The following is a 21332-nucleotide window of genomic DNA, read 5'->3' as shown; positions in this document are numbered from 1 at the left end:
GAGAGATATACCATGTTCTTGGATTGGAGGAATCAACCTTGTGAAAATGACTCTACTACCCAAAGCAATCTACAGATTCAATGCAATCCCTATCAAACTACCACTGGCAGTTTTCACAGAATTAGAACAAAAAATTTCACAATTTGTATGGAAACACAAAAGACCCTGAATAGCCAAAGCAATCTTGAGAACGGAAAACGGAGCTGGAGGAATCAGGCTCCCTGACTTCAGACTATACTACAAAGCTACAGTAATCAAGACAGTATGGTAGTGGCACAAAAACAGACATATAGATCAATGGAACAGGATAGAAAGCCCAGAGATAAACCCATGCACATATGGTCACTTTGTTTTTGATAAAGGAGCAAGAATATACAATGGAGAAAAGACAGCCTCTTCAATGTGCTGGAAAAACTGGACAGCTACATGTAAAAGAATGAAATTAGAACACTCCCTAACACCATACACAAAAATAAACTCAAAATGGATTAAAGGCCTAAATGTAGGGCCAGACACTATCAAACTCTTAGAGGAAAACATAGGCAGAACACTCTATGACATAAATCACAGCAAGAACCTTTTTGACCCACCTCCTAGAGAAATGGAAATAAAAACAAAAATAAACAAATGGGACCTAATGTAACTTAAAAGCTTTTGCACAGCAAAGGAAACCATAAATAAGATGAAAAGACAACCCTCAGCATGAATACTTGCAAATGAAGCAACTGACAAAGGATTAATCTCCAAGATTTACAAGCAGCTCATACAGCTCAATATTAAAAAAAACAAACAACCCAATCCAAAAATTGGCAGACCTATATAGCCATTTCTCCAAAGAAGATATACATATTGCTAACAAACACATGAAAGAATCCTCAACATCATTAATCATTAGAGAAATGCAAATCAAAACTACCATGAGATACCATCTCACACCAGTTAGAATGGCCATCATCAAAAAAATCTACAACCAATAAATGCTGGAGAGGGTGTGGAGAAAAGGGAACCCTCTTGTACTGTTGCTGGGAATGTAAATTGATACGGCCACTATGGAGAACAGTATGGAGATTCCTTAAAAAACTAAAAATAAAAGTGCCATACTACCCAGCAATCCCACTACTGGGCATATACCCTGAGAAAACCATAATTCAAAAAGAGTCATGTACCAAAATGTTCATTGCAGCTCTTTTTACAATAACCAGGACATGGAAGCAACCTAGATGTCCATTGACAGATGAATGGATAAAGAAGATGTGGCACATATATACAATGGAATATTACTCAGCCATAAAAAGAAACGAAATTGAGTTATTTGTAGTGAGGTTGATGAACCTAGAGTCTGTCATACAGAGTGAAGTAAGTCAGAACGAGAAAAACAAATTCTGTATGCTAACACATATATATGGAATCTAAAAAAAGAAAAAAAGGTCATGAAGTACCTATGGGCAGGTCGGGAATAAAGTCACAGACCTACTTGAGGATATGGGGAGGGGGAAGGGTAAGCTGTGACAAAGTGAGAGTGGCATGGACGTATATACACTACCAAATGTAAAATAGATAGCTAGTGGGAAGCAGCTGCATAGCACCGGGAGATCAGCTCGCTGCTTTGTGACCACCTAGAGGGGTGGGATAGGGAGTGTGGGAGGGAGGGAGATGCCAGAGGGAAGAGATATGGAGATATATGTATATATATAGCTGATTCACTTTGTTATAAAGCAGAAACTAACACAACATTGTAAAGCAATTATACTCCAGTAAAGATGTTAAAAAATAAATTATCTTTAAAAGAAAAAATTAATAATGTGCAATAGTAATGTTTTATTTAAGTACTTGTGTGATACCTGAGTGCACAAGTTATTTCAACATTGATTGTGTTTGACCAAGTTGGAGGCACTCTCTGTAAGGCTGTTTTAATATGCATACATTTGTGCCTAAATTGCATTGAATTAAAAGTAACTGATATAAAAAATATTTTGAGAGGCAAAAATTAGACTAATCACATTGTATCTGTTAGTGTTTGCCTCAGAATCCCACCATGATGATTTCCGAAATGCTAAGTTACTCAGATGAATGAAACTGAAAATACATGGTGTATTAATTTTGCAGGGCTGCTATAAAAAGCACCGTAAACCGGCTGGCTTAAAACAACAGGAATTTTTTCTCTCACGGTTCTGGAGGCCAGAAGTCTGAAATCAAGGTGTTCCCCAGTGCTGTGTTCCATCCAGATCCTCTATGGGAAGATCCTTCCTTGCCTCTTCCATCTTCTGGTACCCAGACACTCCCTGATTTGTGGCAGCATAACTCCAGTCTCTGCCTCCATCTTCACATGGCCACCTCCCTCCGTGTCTGAGTCTTCACATGGCATTGTCCTCTGTGTGTGTCTGGGTTCAAATTTCTCCGTTCTAATAAGGACACCAATCATATTGGATTAGAGCTCATCCTAATGACCTAATATTAATTTGATTACATCTACAGAGACCTTATTTCCAAATAAGGTCACATTTACAGTACCAAGGGTTAGGACTTCAAGGTACTTTTTGCAAGGGGACATCATTCAACCTGTAACACATAGCATGGTAGTTATCAATTTATTCCGTCACAGCGCCAGATCCACCGTTCATTGCCTGGCTCCTGCCTTGGGCAGCTTCACAGCAGAGTACTGCCAGTGGGCACCTTCTTGTGAATGGTTTCCTTGAGCATATTCCTTGTGAGTGGCTTTTTAGTGAAGTGTTGTCAACTAGGCACCTCCCTGTGGATGGCTTCCCCGGGTGCTCCAAAGGCACATTAACAGTGACTCCTACTGGTGCACTCCCTCGGGGACTTCTTCAACATCCAGTGAGCCACAGCTGTGCCCTCAATGTGCTCTGGATCTCAACGTTGGGTCAGGCCTCTTCGTTGGGCAGTCTGTCTCAGGCCTAGGAGTAGTGGGCTCCCTATATCTGCTATTCATGTATTCTTTAGTGTTTTGTTTAATTCTTACTAACCAGTTTGCTGTCACTATAATCCTCTGTTACTAATCATTTATATTAAACTTTCCTGTTCAAAATACTACATGGTTTCTATCTCCTTATTAGACCCTGACTAATAAACATGGTACCTTTATTTCTGTAGTGTTCTAGAAGTTGAGCTGTTATTCCATGGCAACCCTCATCATTTTAACAGTTTCGAGCGTTTTATACAATTTAAGTTTAAAAATTATCATAACAGCATTTCCCTGAGTAGTTAAAATCCCAACCCCATTTACTAACTCGATCAGGACTATACACTTTCAGCTCTGTTCCTAAGCAGACATTTTGACATAGTCCTCAAATGTCAAAGCATTTTAATAATTACCTTTAACTTCATTCTGAGATTCATCCCAGCTTTCTCCTTATCTCATTTCTGACCCCACTACATTATCCACTCAGAGTGAGGTTCTAGGTTGTTGGAGAGGGAGCTTGTACATCTTGGTAAAAAAAAAAAAAAAGTGGAATTTTGAGACTGTATCAAAATATCTCTGCAGCTCCTTGGCCTGTACCTGCACATGAGGACTTCATTCTGAGACATACCTAAATAGAGCTGACTCCTATTGCCCAAGAACATAATTATGTCTTATATAAGTATTGCCCTTCCCACCAACAGACATAGAAGAGCAGGACCAAGGTTTAAGTGTATTTTTTCTCTCTCTCAAAATTCAGGTACCTAAACATCCATTTCTACTCTGCTGTCCTTTTTACCTCTCCTTTTCTTGCAACTTATAATTTTCTAATTTTTCACAACACTTCTGTTGTGAGCTAGCAAATAATGTATACTTTTGTGTTTCAAACCCATTATTTTTAAGAGACTTTTGATTCTAAAATTTTTAATGTTCTGTTCACAAACACAATTGCTGATTTTTTAAAGTTACAGTTCTTCTAGATTCAAAGAGCAAAACTATTTATTAATGAAGCATTTCATTCTTTTAGAGGTTTAGAAATTTTGATTAGATCTAAATTTAGTCATCCAAAACTATATCCATCTAGTTAAGGCTAAAATGGAGTATAGTTTGATAATTATATGCTGCTGGATCATAAATGGAGCTCATTCCATTCATTAAAAGAGACAGAATTACTGTGTTAGGATATTAATAACTAATCTTGGCTCCACCACTTATTTGCTGTGTGGCCTTAGGCAAGTCATTTAACCTTTACAAGCTTCACATTATTTGTCTGCAAAATATAGCTATAATACTAGTATTTTAAGTATTAGGCACAGATTCTGGCCTATCGATAGACACTGGCATATCAATTCTGGCTAAGCGATCATTTGTAACTATTAATGATAATAATAATGAACAAATTTAAATACAATATTGCATTTTGTTATATTGTATTTACTTGGATACTATTTTTCTTTTGTTTTATTTTTAAAGTTAACCATTTCTCTATTCATTTGCAAAAGATTACTTTTTATATACAATTCACCAGTTTCAACTAAATTAAAGATTTAAATTTAAACATGGAACCATAAAAATATCTAGAAGAAACCATGAATTAAAGCATCTAACCCAGAGTAGTGGTGAGTAGACATCTTTATGTGCATGCAAACAAGGATAGAATCCATAAAGGAAAAGACTAATGGCTTTGAGTTCATAAAAAATTTAAAACCTTCTAAATCTAAAATAGCATTAGCAAAAGTGAATAGGAAAATATGACAAACAGGGAAAAATCTTTGCAATATAAAAGTCAGAGAATGGGATAATACTTTAATATATAATAAGCCTGATATAGCAATAGAAAAGGATAAACACGTCAATAGAAAAATGAGCAAAAGACATGAACAGGAAATACATGACAGGAGAAAAATTTAAAAAGCCAAACCAAATAAAGAAGTTCAGCTTCACTAGGAATTAAATAAATGTAAGCAATGGATAGTATTTTCTCTCTATTAATTATGGGGAGATACAAAACTAGGAATATCCAATGCTGATGAAGATGTGAGAAAACAAACATACTCATTCCTTTCTTTGTATTTGTTTTTTGGGTTTTTTTGTATTTTATTGGTATTAGTTATCTACTTCTGTGTAACAAATTACCTCCAAACATAGTAACTTAAAACAACAAACATTTATTATCTCACAGTTTCTGTGGTGAGTCTGGGAGTGGTTTAGTTGGGTAGTTCTAACTCAGAGTCTCTCATGAGGCTGCAGTCAAGGTGTCAGTGGAGGCTACAGTTATCTGAGGTTTGACTAGGCTGGAAAATCTGCTTCTCAGCACACTTATGTTGTCCAGAGGCTTCAGTTCCTTGGCACATGGCTTCTCTATAGTGCTGTTTACAACATCAGCTAGTGATCCAAGAGAGCAAGAGAGGAAGAGAACGAAATGGAAGCTGTACTTTTTCTCATAACTTAATGTCAGAAGTAACCTAATACCACTTCTGCCATCTTCTTTGGTCACATAGGCCTATCCTCGTATAATGTGGGAAGGGGGCAAGGAGGCAAGGAACAGTGAGGGCAATCTAGGAGACTGGTACAATATTTCTAAAGGTCAGTTTGGCAATATTTATCAAAATCCGTAAAAAAATACTTATTTCTTTTGACTCAGAAATTCCACTTACAGCAACTTAACCCAAGGAATCAATCAGTGGTGTATACTGTAGTGTATCTTTCAGGATGTTCATTAGAGCATTGTTTATAACAGTGAAAATTGAAAACAGGTTAAGTAACCAACAATGAGACTGTATAAATATATTATGGTATGTCTTTATTATGGATAATATATTGGCATTACAAATAATGGAGAATAATTTATGATAGAGGAAAATGGTAATGTGATTTGAGAAAAATCAGGTAAGAAAACAATATTATTTATTTATTTATATTGTATCAAATATGAGTGTGTGTGTGTGGAAAACAAAACTGGAAGTTTATACATAGGACAGGTGGTAGAAGAATGGATAATTATTTTCTTTGAGTTTTTCTATATTTTCTGTTTTCCATAAAAAGCATTTATAATGAGGAAAAAAAAAAGGAAACACTTTAAAAAGCTATGCCTGATCATGTGCTGACCAAGAGGAGATAGCGTTTAAAACATTCCAGGTGTAAAGAAGATGTGGTACATATATACAATGGAATATTACTCAGCCATATAAAAGAATGAAAATAATGCAGCAACATGGATGGACCTAGAGAGTACCATACTAAGTGAAGTAAGTCAGACAGAGAAAGGCAAATATCATATGATGCTGCTTATATGTGGAATCTAAAAAAGGTACAAATGAACTTATTTACAAAACAGAAATAGAGGCACAGATGTAGAGAACAAACTTATGGTTACCAGGGAAGGGAGGGGATGGATAAATTGGGAGATTGGGATTGACATATACACACTACTCTATATAAAATAGATAATAAGGGCCTACTGTATAGCACAGGGAACTCTACTCAATACTCTGTAATGACCTATAAGGAAAAAGAATCTAAATAAGAGTGGATATATGTATACGTATAACTGATTCATTTTGCTGTACAGCAGAAACTAACACAACATTATAAATCAACTATACTCCAATAAAAATTAAAAAATAAATAAATAAAGCATTCCAGGTGACAGTCTGCTGACCTACCGCTATATTTCCAATGAGGACATAAATATTCCTGTGGAGCCCCAAGTTAGGTCAAATTTGTGGCCTTTCTTATGTACATGGAGGGAATATCTTGGGAGTGATAAAGATGATTCCCCAGCCCTATTACCTTGAAAAAAATCTCATAAATGAATGGGATCCTTTTTAGCAGCTAGAGACTTGCCATTGTATCCTGAGGCTGAATTTTGGTCGGTGTGAAATTCTGAGCCAGTTCTTATGCAGTCTTCAATAGGACACTTCTCCCTCAAGGAAGTGGAACTTACATTCCTAAAGCCGATAAATAGCACAGCTAGAATTTGAAACAAGCGTAGGACTGCAGGATGTTAATCAATATGTACTGGGGGTACTATTTAAAGTTTTTGAAGTGGGAATGATGTAATCAAAGGTGTATTTTATTACAATTTATCTTGAGGTGGTAAAAAGTGGATTAGAATGAGAAGAATGCAATGAAGCCCAAAGGTCTGATGGACTTGGAAAATAATGAGGGTTAATACATTAAAGGTCAAGTTAGGGTGATGTGCAGATGCACTAGAAGGGAGGAAAAGTCAAAAGATTAGGCTGTTGACTTCCTAGAAGACAAGATTAGAATTCCAGCTTTTGGAGGAGGGAGTTGTTTATACTGGTGGTCTGATGATTGAACTAGGAGGTGCCTAGTTAGAGAGCAAGATAACTTGGTCTTGGAGTAGAGAATAATAAAGAACCATGGTATCAAAATGTTTGAATAGCCATCACCTAGGGTTTAGAATGATTCCAAAGGGAAAATGCTAGAACAACTCATAAATGTCTCCAAATGCATCATGTTACTTGTGTATGTCTGCCACCTTTGCTAGACTGTCAACTCTAGGAAGCAAAGCCCATGAGTGTTTTTTTTTTTTTCTTTTTTGGCCTCTTCTTTTGCTATGTCTGTCAGAATGTTAGACACATCATGGCTCTACCTTTTGGGCCCTTCTTTATCCATCTCATTGGATATATATTAAATTTCGCCATGTTCTAGGTACACATTCTTTCCAGTAAGAGGGTAATACACCTCAAAAATAAACTTATGTAAAATGTCTTTACCTGTATTAGAGGATGTGAAACATGAAAATACCGTCACAATATAAGGGGTTGGAATATATTCAATATTATATCCTACTACTCATGTTTCCTCTCATATTGAAAATACTGTGATCTTTGTTGCTGAATTTTGGCTTTGATACTTTACTGTAGAACCAATGTAAAATAATCTATTTCCCTTTACCCATCATATTCACTTCTGCTGAATTATCTTGGATATTTCTAAGACAGTAAGAACTGACACAAGAGAAAATAATATAATGACATAGATGTGACACAGGCTTCAAGGTAAAATAAGAATCCTAAGTTTTTTAGATAAAACTTCTTTTTGTAATGTTTTTGGGTTAGCTTAGTGATTCAAAAATCTTTTTCCAAGATTATCTGACTAGTATATACAGTGAAGACACTATTTTAAATTGGGCCTTTTTAAAAAGTATTTTTTAAATAAAAGAATAAATGCACATATAGAAATTAATATTTGAAAAAATATACTAATTAGAAGTAAGGTCTCTTTCTCTCAAACTTTAATCCTATTTCTCAGAGTTATTCACTAATAGCAGGTTTTTGAGTATATTCTCAGAAATTATGCATATATTTCTATGTATAGTAGGGTTTCTGCTTAAATAATAAAAGTAGTGTATGTTAGTTATGAAAAAACCCTCCAGTAATTCAGAACTGAATAAGCAAAAGTACCTCTTTAACCTATTCCTCAAAGATTATCATTAATTGTTTCTGATTAATTATATATATTATATGCAATCATATATATTAAATCTAATGATGTATGTATATGTGTATAATTATATATATGTAAAACTTTGTGACCTATCTTTTCCATTCAATAACATATTGTGTCCATCTCTCCATATTGACATCCACATCTACTTTATCTCTTAAAGTTTCCCTGATGATACACACTTAGACAAGTAAGAACCATGCTGCAATGAACAATGTATGTATGTGTATGTTTGTTAAGTCAAAGGGAATGCATATTAAAATTCTGTTAGTCATTTATTGATTAATTCAACAAAAATTTCTTTTTACTGTGCTTTTAATTTGTATTTTTTACCTTTCTTCCTGACTTTTTCTGCATCCCCTTCCTCTTTTTTTCCTCTACTTCTTCATAAGGTATACTGTGTATTTCTATTTTTTTATTGAATCTCTTACATTAAAAAATTGCTTTATTGAAATGTAATTAACATACCATACAATTCACCTATTTGAAGTGTGCCATTCAATATTTTTCAGTGTATTCACAGGGTTTTGTATCCATTACCACAACCTAATTTTAGAACATTCATCTTTAGTTACACATTTTCTAACAAAGTTTAAAGTTACGTAGTATCTCTTTTTCTAGAATAATATAAGGACCTTAGTACTCTTTAATTATCCACTGGACACCTCCCCATATATTTTGTTAAAACTTTTCCACACTGTAAAAAAGAAGTTTTAAAAGAAGTTTATATAATACTTGAGGCAGCATATCTAGGATTAACTGGTAAACAAGCTGGAGGGGCAAGTTGCTTTAACCTCCCTGTGTTTGTTTCCTCGTCTTTAAAATGGGAACAATAGCCATACCTGTTTCAAAGCGCTGTTGTAAGGATTAAAATGTAAATATGTTGTTATGTGGGAAATTACTTTGATGCAATGGTAAACTCCAAGTATGCTCCTAGATAGGCTATCCTTGAGTTCATGGAACAGAAAGGTGCACAGACCAAATTAAAATATTCAGATCACAATTTATTAAATCAATTTAAAACACAAAATAAAATGTATGGGAAGAGAGATGGTTTAGATTAACATGCTTAAAGTACAATGGGTTGAATGGCCACATTACCTGAATCTCTGCAGTATCGACTTATCCTCTTTCTGTGTTGCATCACCCTTCCCTGCTACTGATGTGGTTACAAGGACCAGAGTTGAAATTTGAGCAAGAGGGTCTAACAGGTGAAATGTGTGTGAAGCAATGATGCACACTTGCTCCAGGACAGAGCTGGTTGCAAGTACACTTGGCCAAAGCTGTGCTCCCCAGGTAGCCTATGGGCAGCTGTGGATTTTATCCAGCAGAAGATCCAAAATGAGAGTAGCAATGGGTGGCCAGTTAAAGATCTCATGATTATTGTGTCTCATGTGCTTAATTTATATGTAGTGTATCATAAATATTTGTTGTTTTGCTTGTTATTTGGTAAGTCATGACTATTTTGTCTTTCTACCCCTTTCTATCTATGTTCATAGACATATGCTCTAATCACTTTCTGTCTGACACTTCTCAAGTTACTAACTTACTTATCTATGCTTAATGCAGCTAATGAATCTCATTCATCCTATTTGTTTTCTTGTCTTCTGTGGCAGAATTGAATATTCCCAAAAAATAGAGCAACTGCACGTTACACGTACATAATGTGTTTACAATAATGTGGAGATAACTCAATAAATGTTAGACATTGTTATCAGTATATAAGATGGCTTGAATATTTAGCAACCTAGTTAAACTTGAGCAGATCAAACAACAAATTAGAAATCTTCATATGAAAGTTATTTGGCTTGATTTTGATCTGAAATTGACAATAAAGTATAAAGCTCATTAGCCAGACCTTTTTCCTATTAATCTAATTTATCTTCCCATCATTCCAGTTGTATAGAATTTTTGCTGTTGCTTATAAGGCTGGTACTACTTACAATTTTTTTTTCCTTTCCTACAGGCTTATCCTCAGTTTGTCCTGACCTACCTAGAGGAGCTAAACGCACATGACGTGACCCAGACAGAGTATCACCTTCACCATGGTGCCTGGACCACAGCTCATCAGGAACATGGCAGCAGCTTGGCAGAAGAGGTCAGTGTAGTGAGCCAGAGGCAAGACAGAAATAGATCTCTATGATATATTTTGAAAAGAGAAAAAATGTTTGGGTTGTTTTCAGGAGGCAAAAACGAATTCACAAATTAGGGTTATTGATATTTAATACATGTTATATAAACATCTATTTTCACATTTATATAAACATTTATATGTATATTTATATAAACATTATTTTATTAAATAGATGGTGACACACTAGCTTTTCTTAGGACTGCCTTCTTTTGTTCTGGCCACATACCGATGGTTTATGTGCTGGATGAAGAAGGCTGAAGGAACCATGAAAAGTGCAATGTTAAATTTTTGGCATATATCGTTTAGATATTTCCACTCAGTGAAAATTAGCTACATTATTCCTATATTTCATTTATTAGGTTCTGCAAAAAAGTGCCAGTATCCCTGGTCTGAAGCAGCTGCCAGAGCCTTCAGAGACCCACTTAATGCCAGAAGGTTCTCTTGGGGAGACAGGGGAGCTGACAGTGGCTCTGGTGAAGAAACTGGAAGAGAAACATCCTAAGGCTTCTGCTCAGAGGTAGGGCACTGACAGAATGCAGCTTTATTGCTCAGTGACATTCGATGTTTTCCTTCAGTTTCACATAAGATTGATTTCTTGAAGATTATTGAAATATCTCAAAAGCCTTTGGCTTTCAAGCACAGTAGTTTTCGGGTCACATTTGATGAAGAGAGGTGACATTTATGTGTATTTCATTGAAGATTGATGTACAGTATTGTTTATAAGTATACTTAGGAAGGGTTGCTATCTTGGGATCTCACTAAAATATTCTGGAATAACATAATTAGGGTAAGGTAGTACTGAGCATATATCTAATTGGAGAATACCAAAAGGTCTTAAAGAAGGGCACACTCATAGACAATCCTTTCTATGTTCCACGAGGAGAATATTATGTTTAGACCTGGGGATACATGCACAGTAGATGGTCTTAAGTAGTGATAATTTAACAAGTTGGCATAGTTACATTACTGGAATAAAACTAACATCAATGATTTTGCTAACCAACTGAAGATCATCCTTGGTTGGAAAATGAAAATTATTTCTCTGATCCTCTTTATTTAACTGGAAAACTAAAGTTTATTCTTATTATTATTTTGTTGGGCTTGGTGTTGTAAATCACAAAGTGACTTTATAAACTGTAATTTTAATATACAATTGTTTGAAATTAACTATTGATTGAAATACTCTTAAAGGAGTAATACAGTTCTTATCATACTCAGTAAAGTTCAAGATAATTCCTAAGTTTAAATATTCTAATGGTACATAAAAATGTCAATTGCATGAAAAAAGAGAAAAAAGGCTCTAAATTTTTTTTTTACGTTTTTTTATCTTTATTGAGATATAGTTGACATATAACATTGTGTAAGTTTAAAGTGTGCAATATAACTTTTTATTTCAACTAAAAGCTATCTTATATTCTTAAGTTACATATTCCTCCTTCAGATTTTGATAGGAGGGGAATATTTTTTTCCTAATAACAAAAGTGACTCTTCAATTTATTTTCTCTCTAAATTATTTATCCCTTAAATCCTTCGATTTTGTTGTTTTGAGTAAGATAGGGCAGAAACAAAATAACAAATTTAGTATCTTACTGTATTATAGTATGGGGGTGTCCTGGAACTGTATGAAAACCAGAGTTCCAGGTCTTCCACCCCTGATACTTGTTTTTCAGTCGTACATAAGGTTCTCAACTCTCTGATGCTCCACAACACAATCACAAGGCCGCAGCTATGCAGCCAGGCCAGGTCACTAGAATATAAGTCCCTTGGGAGCAGTCTTTGAAGTTTTCATGTAAAACACTGGGGTAGCTGAGGAACTCAAATACGGTTTCATGAGGTCGTTGTTGACCTCTCTCTCTAGGCTCACTCGGCAGCCACTTGTACTCTGTCCTTCTTGAGAGAATGCTGGGGGCTTGTCATTCTCCAGGGTTCTGTTCTAGGAGGCACAGTTTCCTCCTGCTCTCAAATTTCTGAAATCTCTATGGGGCTTTTGTGTTTGTCGCATGCTGGCGCTGGTGGGTCACTGTGCCGGAACCCCAGTGATAATCCATCTAGTTCCCTGTGACTTCCCCAGACTGGAATTTTTTTCATTTTTATTTTTATTTGTTTATCTATTTTTTTGAGGGTTGAGGGCTTTGGGTAGTTTAGAGATATTTCTAATGTATTCTGTTGTTATCTTCCCTGAAGCAATGTAGTCTGATGATGGAACTTTGGAGAAAAGAATGTAGTATTAGGAAATGTGAGGCAAAAAAAATCCCAGAACAAACAAAGCTGTTAATATCAGTTAACATACCACAATACTGTTTGAGTTGCTAGAATTAAATGTCTTTAAATTTCAGGAATGTAGTAAGCACTCAATAGGTAGAGTTGTGAAAATGTTCTGAAAACTAGTAGGGGTAGAAAAGAGTTTTTAATGGGGGTTGTGTTGATTTGTGATTTTTAGTCAATGGAAATTGACTGGTAAATATAGTTTGGATTTTATTTAATAAGAAATTTCCCAGGGCACTTTTCTTAGTGCGGTTTCCTCAGGGTTTGTGTCTCAGGCTACAGCAACTTTTCCAGCCTTCTTTTTTTCTCTTAAAGCCACAGGGATTTATCTGCATTCTCTCCACCCACACAGTTTACCACAACAGGTGTAATTTCAGTTTCTCTCCTCTTTCTGTTCCTTAACAAAGTTATTTTGAGTAAAGAGTTAGTACTTAGAGCAATTACTTTCCTCCCATTTTGGAAGGAGTTGTTGGACAAAATTAGAACATGGTACTGAACTTGACATATTGACTACTTTGAACCTTAGGTCGTCTTGTTAGGTTTGCATGCTTTCCAAATATAAGAGAATCAGTGCATAATATTATCACAGCTTTAAAAGAAGGCTTCACATTGTCTTGCTTTTATTAATGATAATTTTATGAAATGAAGAATAAAATCACTGCAAGAAATAAAGAAATAATGTGAAATGATATGAGTTGTGAAATTTGGAAAAAGAAATAGAATTTTAGATTACCAGGGAAAACATTAATGAGCATATAGTCTGAAAAAATATATATAATTGAATAAAAAGATACGAAGATATAAATGTAGGTACTTCTTTAGAAGTAGCCAAGGAAGGAGAGAATCAGAAGTAGACAAATTTGCGGAAAGACACAGATAGGTAGCTACTGGCAGGTAACAAGTGAAAAGGAAAGATAACATTTGATTATTAATAACATATACTGACTTTGCTTAAGTGCTTTATGTGCATTATTTTCCAGTAACCTGTGAGAAACTGGGTCCACTTGCCTGCATGCAGTAAAGCCAATATACTGACACTGGGTTGTGAAGGAAAATGCAGTATTTATTGCAGGGCACCAAACAAGGAGTCCGGGCAGCTAGTGCTCAAAACACCCAATAGGTTTCAGGAAAACATTTTTAAAGGCCAGGTGAGGGAGGGGAGTTGCAGGGTATGTGATCAGCTTGTGCACAATTCTCTGATTGGTTGATGGTGAGGTAACAGGGCTGTGTCATATTATCAATCCTCAGGCTTCAGTAGGTCTGTGAGCTACATGCTCATGGTCATCAGGAAGTTAATTTCTTCCATTTGGTGGGGGTTTTAGCATCTGCAAAACAAAAGACAACTCAGGAAATGTGCATCAGATACTATTATCTAGGTACTTCAGAGAAGAACTGAAGCAAGAGGATGTGGGGGGAGGGGTCTGTCACAGGAAGGCCCCGTAGTGTCCTGCTCCCGTTACAGTATGTAAAACAGAGGTATTAATCTCTGTATTACTGATAAGGAAATTTAGGCACAGAGAGATTAAGTTACTTGGCTGAGGCCTTCCAGCTAGTTATTTAAGGCAGGCCTATCTGCACCTTAAGTGTTATTCTTCGCCTCTATATTGTTCTGCCTTGACCATTCATGTTCTTTTCTTAATGATTATTCCGGATCTTTAGCCTTTCAAATTGGGCCTATTATTTTGACTGGATATCTTAGAAAGGAACCTTTAAATAAGGTGGAACAGTTTAGAAAGGGAATGATAAAATATAAATCAATACATGCAGCTTTCAGTGATGACTAAATAAGAGGTTGCAAATATTAAGGGAGACTGTGAACCCCTGATTTCTTAGTGAATTCAGTAGTCTAGATTTACTGATTTAGAGGCTTGCACTTGACTAGATTTGAGGTTTTTAAAATCCTCTTTCTAATAATATGAATATAAGTTGTCATGATTAACCAAGGTATTTCACACCTTGAATGGTGGTTCAGTTCAGCTTTGTATATACTAAATTTGGTGACAGGTAATAGCTGTCATTTGTTGAATACTTACCATATGCCAACTGCTATTCTAAGTACTTACTTATTCTTGTAATGATGTGATAGGTCGATTTACTTATTGTCGTGATAACCTGATGGTGGAGATGGTCTTATATATAATCCATAAAGGTGTAGCCACTGAGGCTCAGAGTGGTTTCAAGATGTGTCCAGTCATACAGCTAGTTAGTAGGGGAGATGGGATTTGAACCCATATCCACTTGCATCTATAGACAATGCTTTTAACCACTGTTTTAGTCCTCGTTCCTAGTAGTTTTTATTGTATTAATTTCATAACAGAATGTCATCATATTGAGTAGCCATATTAAGTCATTACTAAAATTTTATGTGTATTACATCATAAAAGATTTGACTAAACTATTGCCAATTTGATTGCTGTATTACTTTGAATTATATCCTTAAAAAAAACCTACAGCAATCATCACAAACGAGGTCATCTACAGAATCATTTCATTTAATATATTTAAAACACTTGTAGAAAGCATCTAATTGTTTATCTTTTTTTTTCTTTTTTTTGTAATGTGGAGAAATTCTTTTTTCCATTGAAGAGAAAGGAAAATCTTTTACTGTGTTAGGTCTTTCATGTAGGATCCTTAGTACATGATAGGTTATATTTTTTGTTTGCGTAAAATGTTTTTGCTTCCTCTATCAGTGAGATGAAGAAATGTGGTTCTCTTCTTACTTGGATAAAGTGAGTTGTGTGTACATTTAAATCTAAGTTTGGTCCGAAATAAAATAAATGCCATATTCTGGCATCTTTAAGTGTCTGGAATGTGTTTGTTTACATTAGTTTATCCGATGGAGCGCTTTACCCTTATTTAAATTGAATAGGGGGTGGGGAAGGACTGGGACAGCCAACAAAGCACAATGACCCAGCTTGTCACCCAGTGACCTGTGAGAAGGAAATAATGAACTGTGAGTAGCTGTCATCTTAACTGTTTCTGACAGTTTGCCTTTGGGCACATCTGTGTTAGTTGCATTGGAAAGGCCTTTGTTCTTTTCCCACTAGTGACTTTGTCCAGCGCTGAGGGGTTTGCTAGCTACGGTACTCCTAACCAGCCCCTTCCTTCCCAGGGAAGTAAGCAGCTGCCACGGATCATATTGACATTTCTCTTCATGACTCAACTTGGCATGTACTTCACTCTTTCCAAAGAGAACATATATTTAAAAGTTCTTTGATTTTTTTCATTAAAAATGTACTTTAATGTCTCATGAGTTTTGATACTAATAAAAAAGCAAGTAATAAAATATGTTTAGTGTTTTTGTAGCTTTATATAGAAAAAGATAAAGAAAGATAGATAACTAACCAGATGGGCAGGTCACCTGAAGGAAACATATCAAAACATTAACAGTTGTTATTGAGTTTAAAATTTTTATTTATAGTTTATTTAAAAAATTTTAATAATTGAATATTATGTTTGCAATAGGACAAAAATCAACATATGTTATGAAAAGCATTTTTAATATAGATGCTTTATAGGAATACTTAGACTAAAATAGGTAAGAATATGCCATATTTGGTGCACATATTCCACTGCTACTTTTAAGATGTTTCTAATAATTTAAACTTTAAAATATTGTAATATTTACATTTTAAAGTTAATCTAGTGCATAAAATTATTATAATCATTAGGAAAAGTAATTTGGTAAGAAACAGGTGTTTCTGTCCCAGGGTTTCCTAAAGTATCACTACTATCTCAATCATAACGAAAGCAGAACATTCTGAATAATGTTTATTATACCCTAAGAGAATTGTTTAAATTAAAATCAAAGTTTCATCTATAAAATGTAATTCCTGAATCAGTTTTAAAGCCTATTTACGTTTTTACAACTGCTATAAAATCCATCCTTCTACTATAATTAAGTCTGGCTGCAATCGGCATGGAATAAACCCTGAGCATTTGGTACTCACTTTATTATATTTACCCTTCCAATAGAATATAAATCCAAACTATACTGCATTGGTCAATTTTTTTAAGGCTTTTTTTCCCCTTGATAGAATAGAAGAAATAAAGCTTGAAAGAAGTGACATGATTTTTACCACATTCAGGGTTTTTCCCTCTTAGTGACAGGTTTGAGATGCGCTAGCTAACAGAACTAGTCTTCTGCTTTTCAGAGAAAGGTAAATTAATAGTAATGAGAAATTCTTTAAGCAGACAAATAATGATCATGTCTATATAATTATAATTTGTAAAAAATATTAAAAATTGAAAGTCATATTCTGATTTTCTTGAGTAGTCAATAGCGTACGATTTATTACTCTATTAAATCATTTGTGTAGTTTTGCATATAGTTGATGGTAATCTGTAACCATCTTATTTGATTAGAACATTCTTCTAATGTTGTTTATCACATATCAACACAATTTTTGTAGAGACAGTGAATGCACGAATCGGTTTTGATAATAGCAAACTCTGTCTTTTTAAGCAAAGGGGACTGTTTAAATTGCCACACTCAAATTCTTGTTTCTAGAACTCTTACCAATAAAGGCAAATGTAAATATAGTAATTGCCTTTGATAGTCACTAAATCCAATTAAGCTTCCCAGGAATAAAATCTCATATTAGGTTATATTACTGTTCCTCACTGTTGAAATGCTCAGCTTTAAGCATTAGCCTTTAGCTCTTTTATACTATATACAAGAGTATGGTGTTGCATTTAAGAACATGAAATTATTGTGTGTTCCAGAGATGCAGAGGTATGCTTATACTACTTTTTTTTTAATTAGAGAAGTTAATAGCCTGATTTTGGCTGATATTGTTACCTGTTTGCATTTTGGTATATTTAAAAATTAATTCCCACATGTTCTCTGTGAATTAAAGTGAACAAATAATCTAACTGCATCTGCTTTTTTTGAAGCAAAGTCAAAATCAAGCATTCCAAAGGATTAGATTTATATCCATACATGTGTATTAATTCAGAAATTATCAAAGGCTTTCAAATAAGCATTTTATGATGAATTTTTGTTCTCACTGCCATGAGGTACCCAAACCTTCAATTATGCTGCTTAATTTCCATTTAAAAAAATGTTCTACTTATCTTCCTGTTTTATTCAATATTGTCTATAAAGCTATTCAAGGTATGAATAGGAAACTCTGCTCCTACATTCTTCAAACTCATAGCCCTCAAGCTAGAATGTCTGTCTAGTATTATCATAGTGAAACTAGTAGGTAACAAAGTTCTAAATTTGAGTAATGTGGATGGTCAAGGAGGAGACGGGTGGTGGAGATATTATTAGCTTATAGTATATGGAATTGGATGAGAACAGAGTTCAAGCAGTCAAAGTAACCCATAGGTTAGCTTCCTAACTTGTCTGTTTCCTTCTACCCTTGTCCCCCTACAATCCATTCTCCACGTAATGGCAGAGGGACACCTTCATATTAATAAGTCATATCATGGGAGTCCTCAGCTCCAAATACGCCAATGGCTTTTTATTTCCTTTAGAGTGAGAGCAAAGTCTTTACTATATGCTACATGGTCCTACTTTACAAGGCCCATGGCATCTCCCTGAACACCATTCTCCCCTCCCTTCCTCTGCTCCAGCCAGCCTGGCTTCTTTCAAACTTGCCAAGCATGGTTACACTCTGTCACTCTCTTTCCCTGCTTTATTTTTCTTCAAGGCATTTTTACTGCCTGCCCTATACATATTTATTTACTGTCTGTGTTGTCCCATTAGAATGTAAACTCCATTTCAGCAGGAACTGTTTTTTATTCACCTCTGTACCTCCAGAGCCAGAACATATCTTGTACATAGTAGATAATCAATAAAAGGTTGTTGAATGGATGACTGAATGGACGCATGAATGAAGTAGTGTGATTAATGGAAATAAGAAAATAGAGAGGGAGCTAGTCTGAGCATTCATATTTACATTTTAAGACCCTCACTGTCTGCTGGATGACCATAGCCCTAGGACCTACACATGTATCAGTCCAAAACTGAGCCTATTACAACGGTTTTTCTAACTGATTTCTACATCACTCTTTATTTTCATCCTTTATTAATGTACAGATACTTATTGAGCATTTTCTATATTCTAAGCACTATCCTAGGCACAGGGCATACAATACTGAAAATACAGGCACACTTTCTCACCTCACAGAACTTCCCCTACAGAGTCTAACAGAGAACAGAGATATTAAACAAATCACTGCAATAAAGGGAGGGTGATGAGTATATTATAGGGAGAAAGTAGTTCAGCCTGAACACTCCTCCCTGGTGATATGCTTTTGAAGTATGACTGAACATCTCACTCACAGACTCACAATTCTTCAACCTTTACCAGTTCCCTACTAAGTTAAATCTCCTACAGAGCATCAACTGTCAGATGCACCGCACTGTTTTCTTGTCTCAGAACCTCCCTTGTACTTATCCAGGCCCAGGGTGACTGTACTTGGCTCATGCTGGTTTGCTTGACCAAAATGCCCTTATCTCTTTTTTCTTACCTAAAATCCTACCCTCTGCAAGGCCTATTTTCACTGATGGTTTTCAGCCTTTCTTCTTTTCTGATATATACTTTTAAGGATATAAATTTACCTCTAAGCATGGCTTTAGCTTCATTCCACCAATCTTAATGTTATATTTTTGTTATCTTTTCCATTTTGTTATAATTTTTGATCCATGAATTTTGGAAGTATATTTCTTAATGTCCAAATATATGAAACATTTCTGGTTGGTATGTGTATTATTGACGTCTAGATGAATTTCACTGTGGTTGAAGAAGATTTTTGGTATGATTTCAGCTCTGACATTTGTTGAGATTTGCTTTATGGCCTACCCAATATTTGGACAGTTTTTATAAGTGATCCATATGTATTTACAAAGAATATGTATTCTTCAATTTGGGGGCACAGTGTTCTATCTATTAGGTCAAGTTTGATAAATGCGTTTTCAATTCAAAATATCAGTATTCTTTCAATACTGATATTTTAGAGAAATATGGTTAAAGTCTCCTCCTATAATTGTGGATTTGTCTATTGCTCTATTAGTTTTATGAATTTTCATTTTCTATAATTTGAGGCTATTTATTAGGTGCATGCAATTCTAGAATTGTTACATCTTTTTGATGAATTAAACCTTATTTTATCATGGAATGTTCCTCTTTATCCCTAGTAATTCCTCCTTTTTCTTAACTTAAAGTTTATTTCGGTTTTGTCTCAAATTAAATATAATGACCACAGTTTTTTGGTCAGTGTTTGCTTGATATATTATTGTATTCTTTAATTTTCAAATTTTATCTTTATATTGAAAGCATATAGGTTTTTTATTGCAGTATAACAATCTATGTCTTTTAATTGAAGTATTTAGTCCATTTACCTATAACATAACTACTGATATTTTGGGATTTAAATCTAACATATTACTATTTGATTTCTATGTGTTCCATCTATTCTATATTCTGTTTTCTCTTTTATTTTTGCGTTTTCTTGGATTTATTGAGTACTTTCCTTATTTCATTCCCTTCCTCCCAATTATCTTGGTAGTTATACTTTCTTTACTATTCTTTTACTGGTTGTTCTAGAGATTATACATGTTTTCTTGACTTATCAACATCTAATATAAATTAGTGTTTTTACCACTTCTCAGACAATACAAACACCTTAGAACTCTTACTAAACTCCATTTATATACTTTCTGACTGGATACTGGTGTATGTTTTAATTCTATATGTGTTTCAAACTCTATAAAAATCATAATTATTATTTTCTTAATCAATATTTATTTAGACTTAGCCACATTTTACCCTTCCTTTTCATCTTTATTTCTTTCTGTATCTCTGGAATTCCATCAGGAATCATTTTCCTTTTCTTTAAAGAACATCCTTTAATATCTCCTGAGGTGTGGGTCTGCTGGTCATAAATTCTTTCCATTTTTATTTGTCTTAAAATATCTATCTGTCACTTCCATATTTTCATATTCATATTTTTACTGGGTGTGAAATTCTAGGTTGTCAGCTTTTTTTTCACAACACATTGAAGATATTGTTCTATTGTCTTTGGCTTCTATTTTTTTTTCCAATTGAGAAGTCATATATCAATCTCATTGCTCCTTTGAAGGCAATATGTTGTTTTCCTCTGGCTGACTTTAAGGTTTTCTCTTTGTATATTTGGTTTTTGCTATGATTTTCCTTAGTAGTTTTTGGTGTTATTATTTTGTGTTTATAATACTTGGGAATTTTAGGACTCGAATCAGTGGCTTACTGTGTTATTTCTTCAAATATTGTTTCAGCTGCATTTTTTCTCTCTCTTCTCTGAAGGAATACTAATGACATGTATATTAGAACTTTTTAAAAAACTGTAAATCCTATGTCTCTTATGCTTCATTTTGTATTTTTTACTTTTTGTCTCCTTGTGCTTTAGTGTAGATATTTTCTTTTGACCTGTCTCTCGGTTTATTAATTCTCTCGTCAACTTTTTCTAATCTGTTGCTAAATCCATACATTGAGTTCTTAATGTCTGTTATTGTACTTTTTTCAGTTATAAATTTTCCATTTGGTTTTTATGGCT

The 21332-nt window shown here is 34.5% G+C and overlaps 1 protein-coding gene across 1 annotated transcript in view; it reads left to right on the top strand.

Moving 5' to 3' along the window:
• DCDC1 (doublecortin domain containing 1) overlaps positions 1 to 21332 on the top strand; it is a gene marked incomplete at both ends in the record, with an annotated part of 429210 nt that overhangs the window by 270756 nt on the left and 137122 nt on the right. Inside the window, 2 exons of the mRNA XM_082661206.1 lie at positions 10359 to 10490; positions 10886 to 11043. Coding sequence (XP_082517332.1) covers positions 10359 to 10490; positions 10886 to 11043 — 290 coding nt within the window. The remainder of the gene's footprint in view (positions 1 to 10358; positions 10491 to 10885; positions 11044 to 21332) is intronic.

This window comes from Grampus griseus (genome assembly GCF_964374135.1).
Source record: "Grampus griseus genome assembly, chromosome: 8".
NCBI lineage: Eukaryota > Metazoa > Chordata > Mammalia > Artiodactyla > Delphinidae > Grampus > Grampus griseus.
The sequence above is the reverse complement of the archived record's forward strand: the minus strand, read 5'-3'. Positions and strand labels throughout refer to the sequence as shown.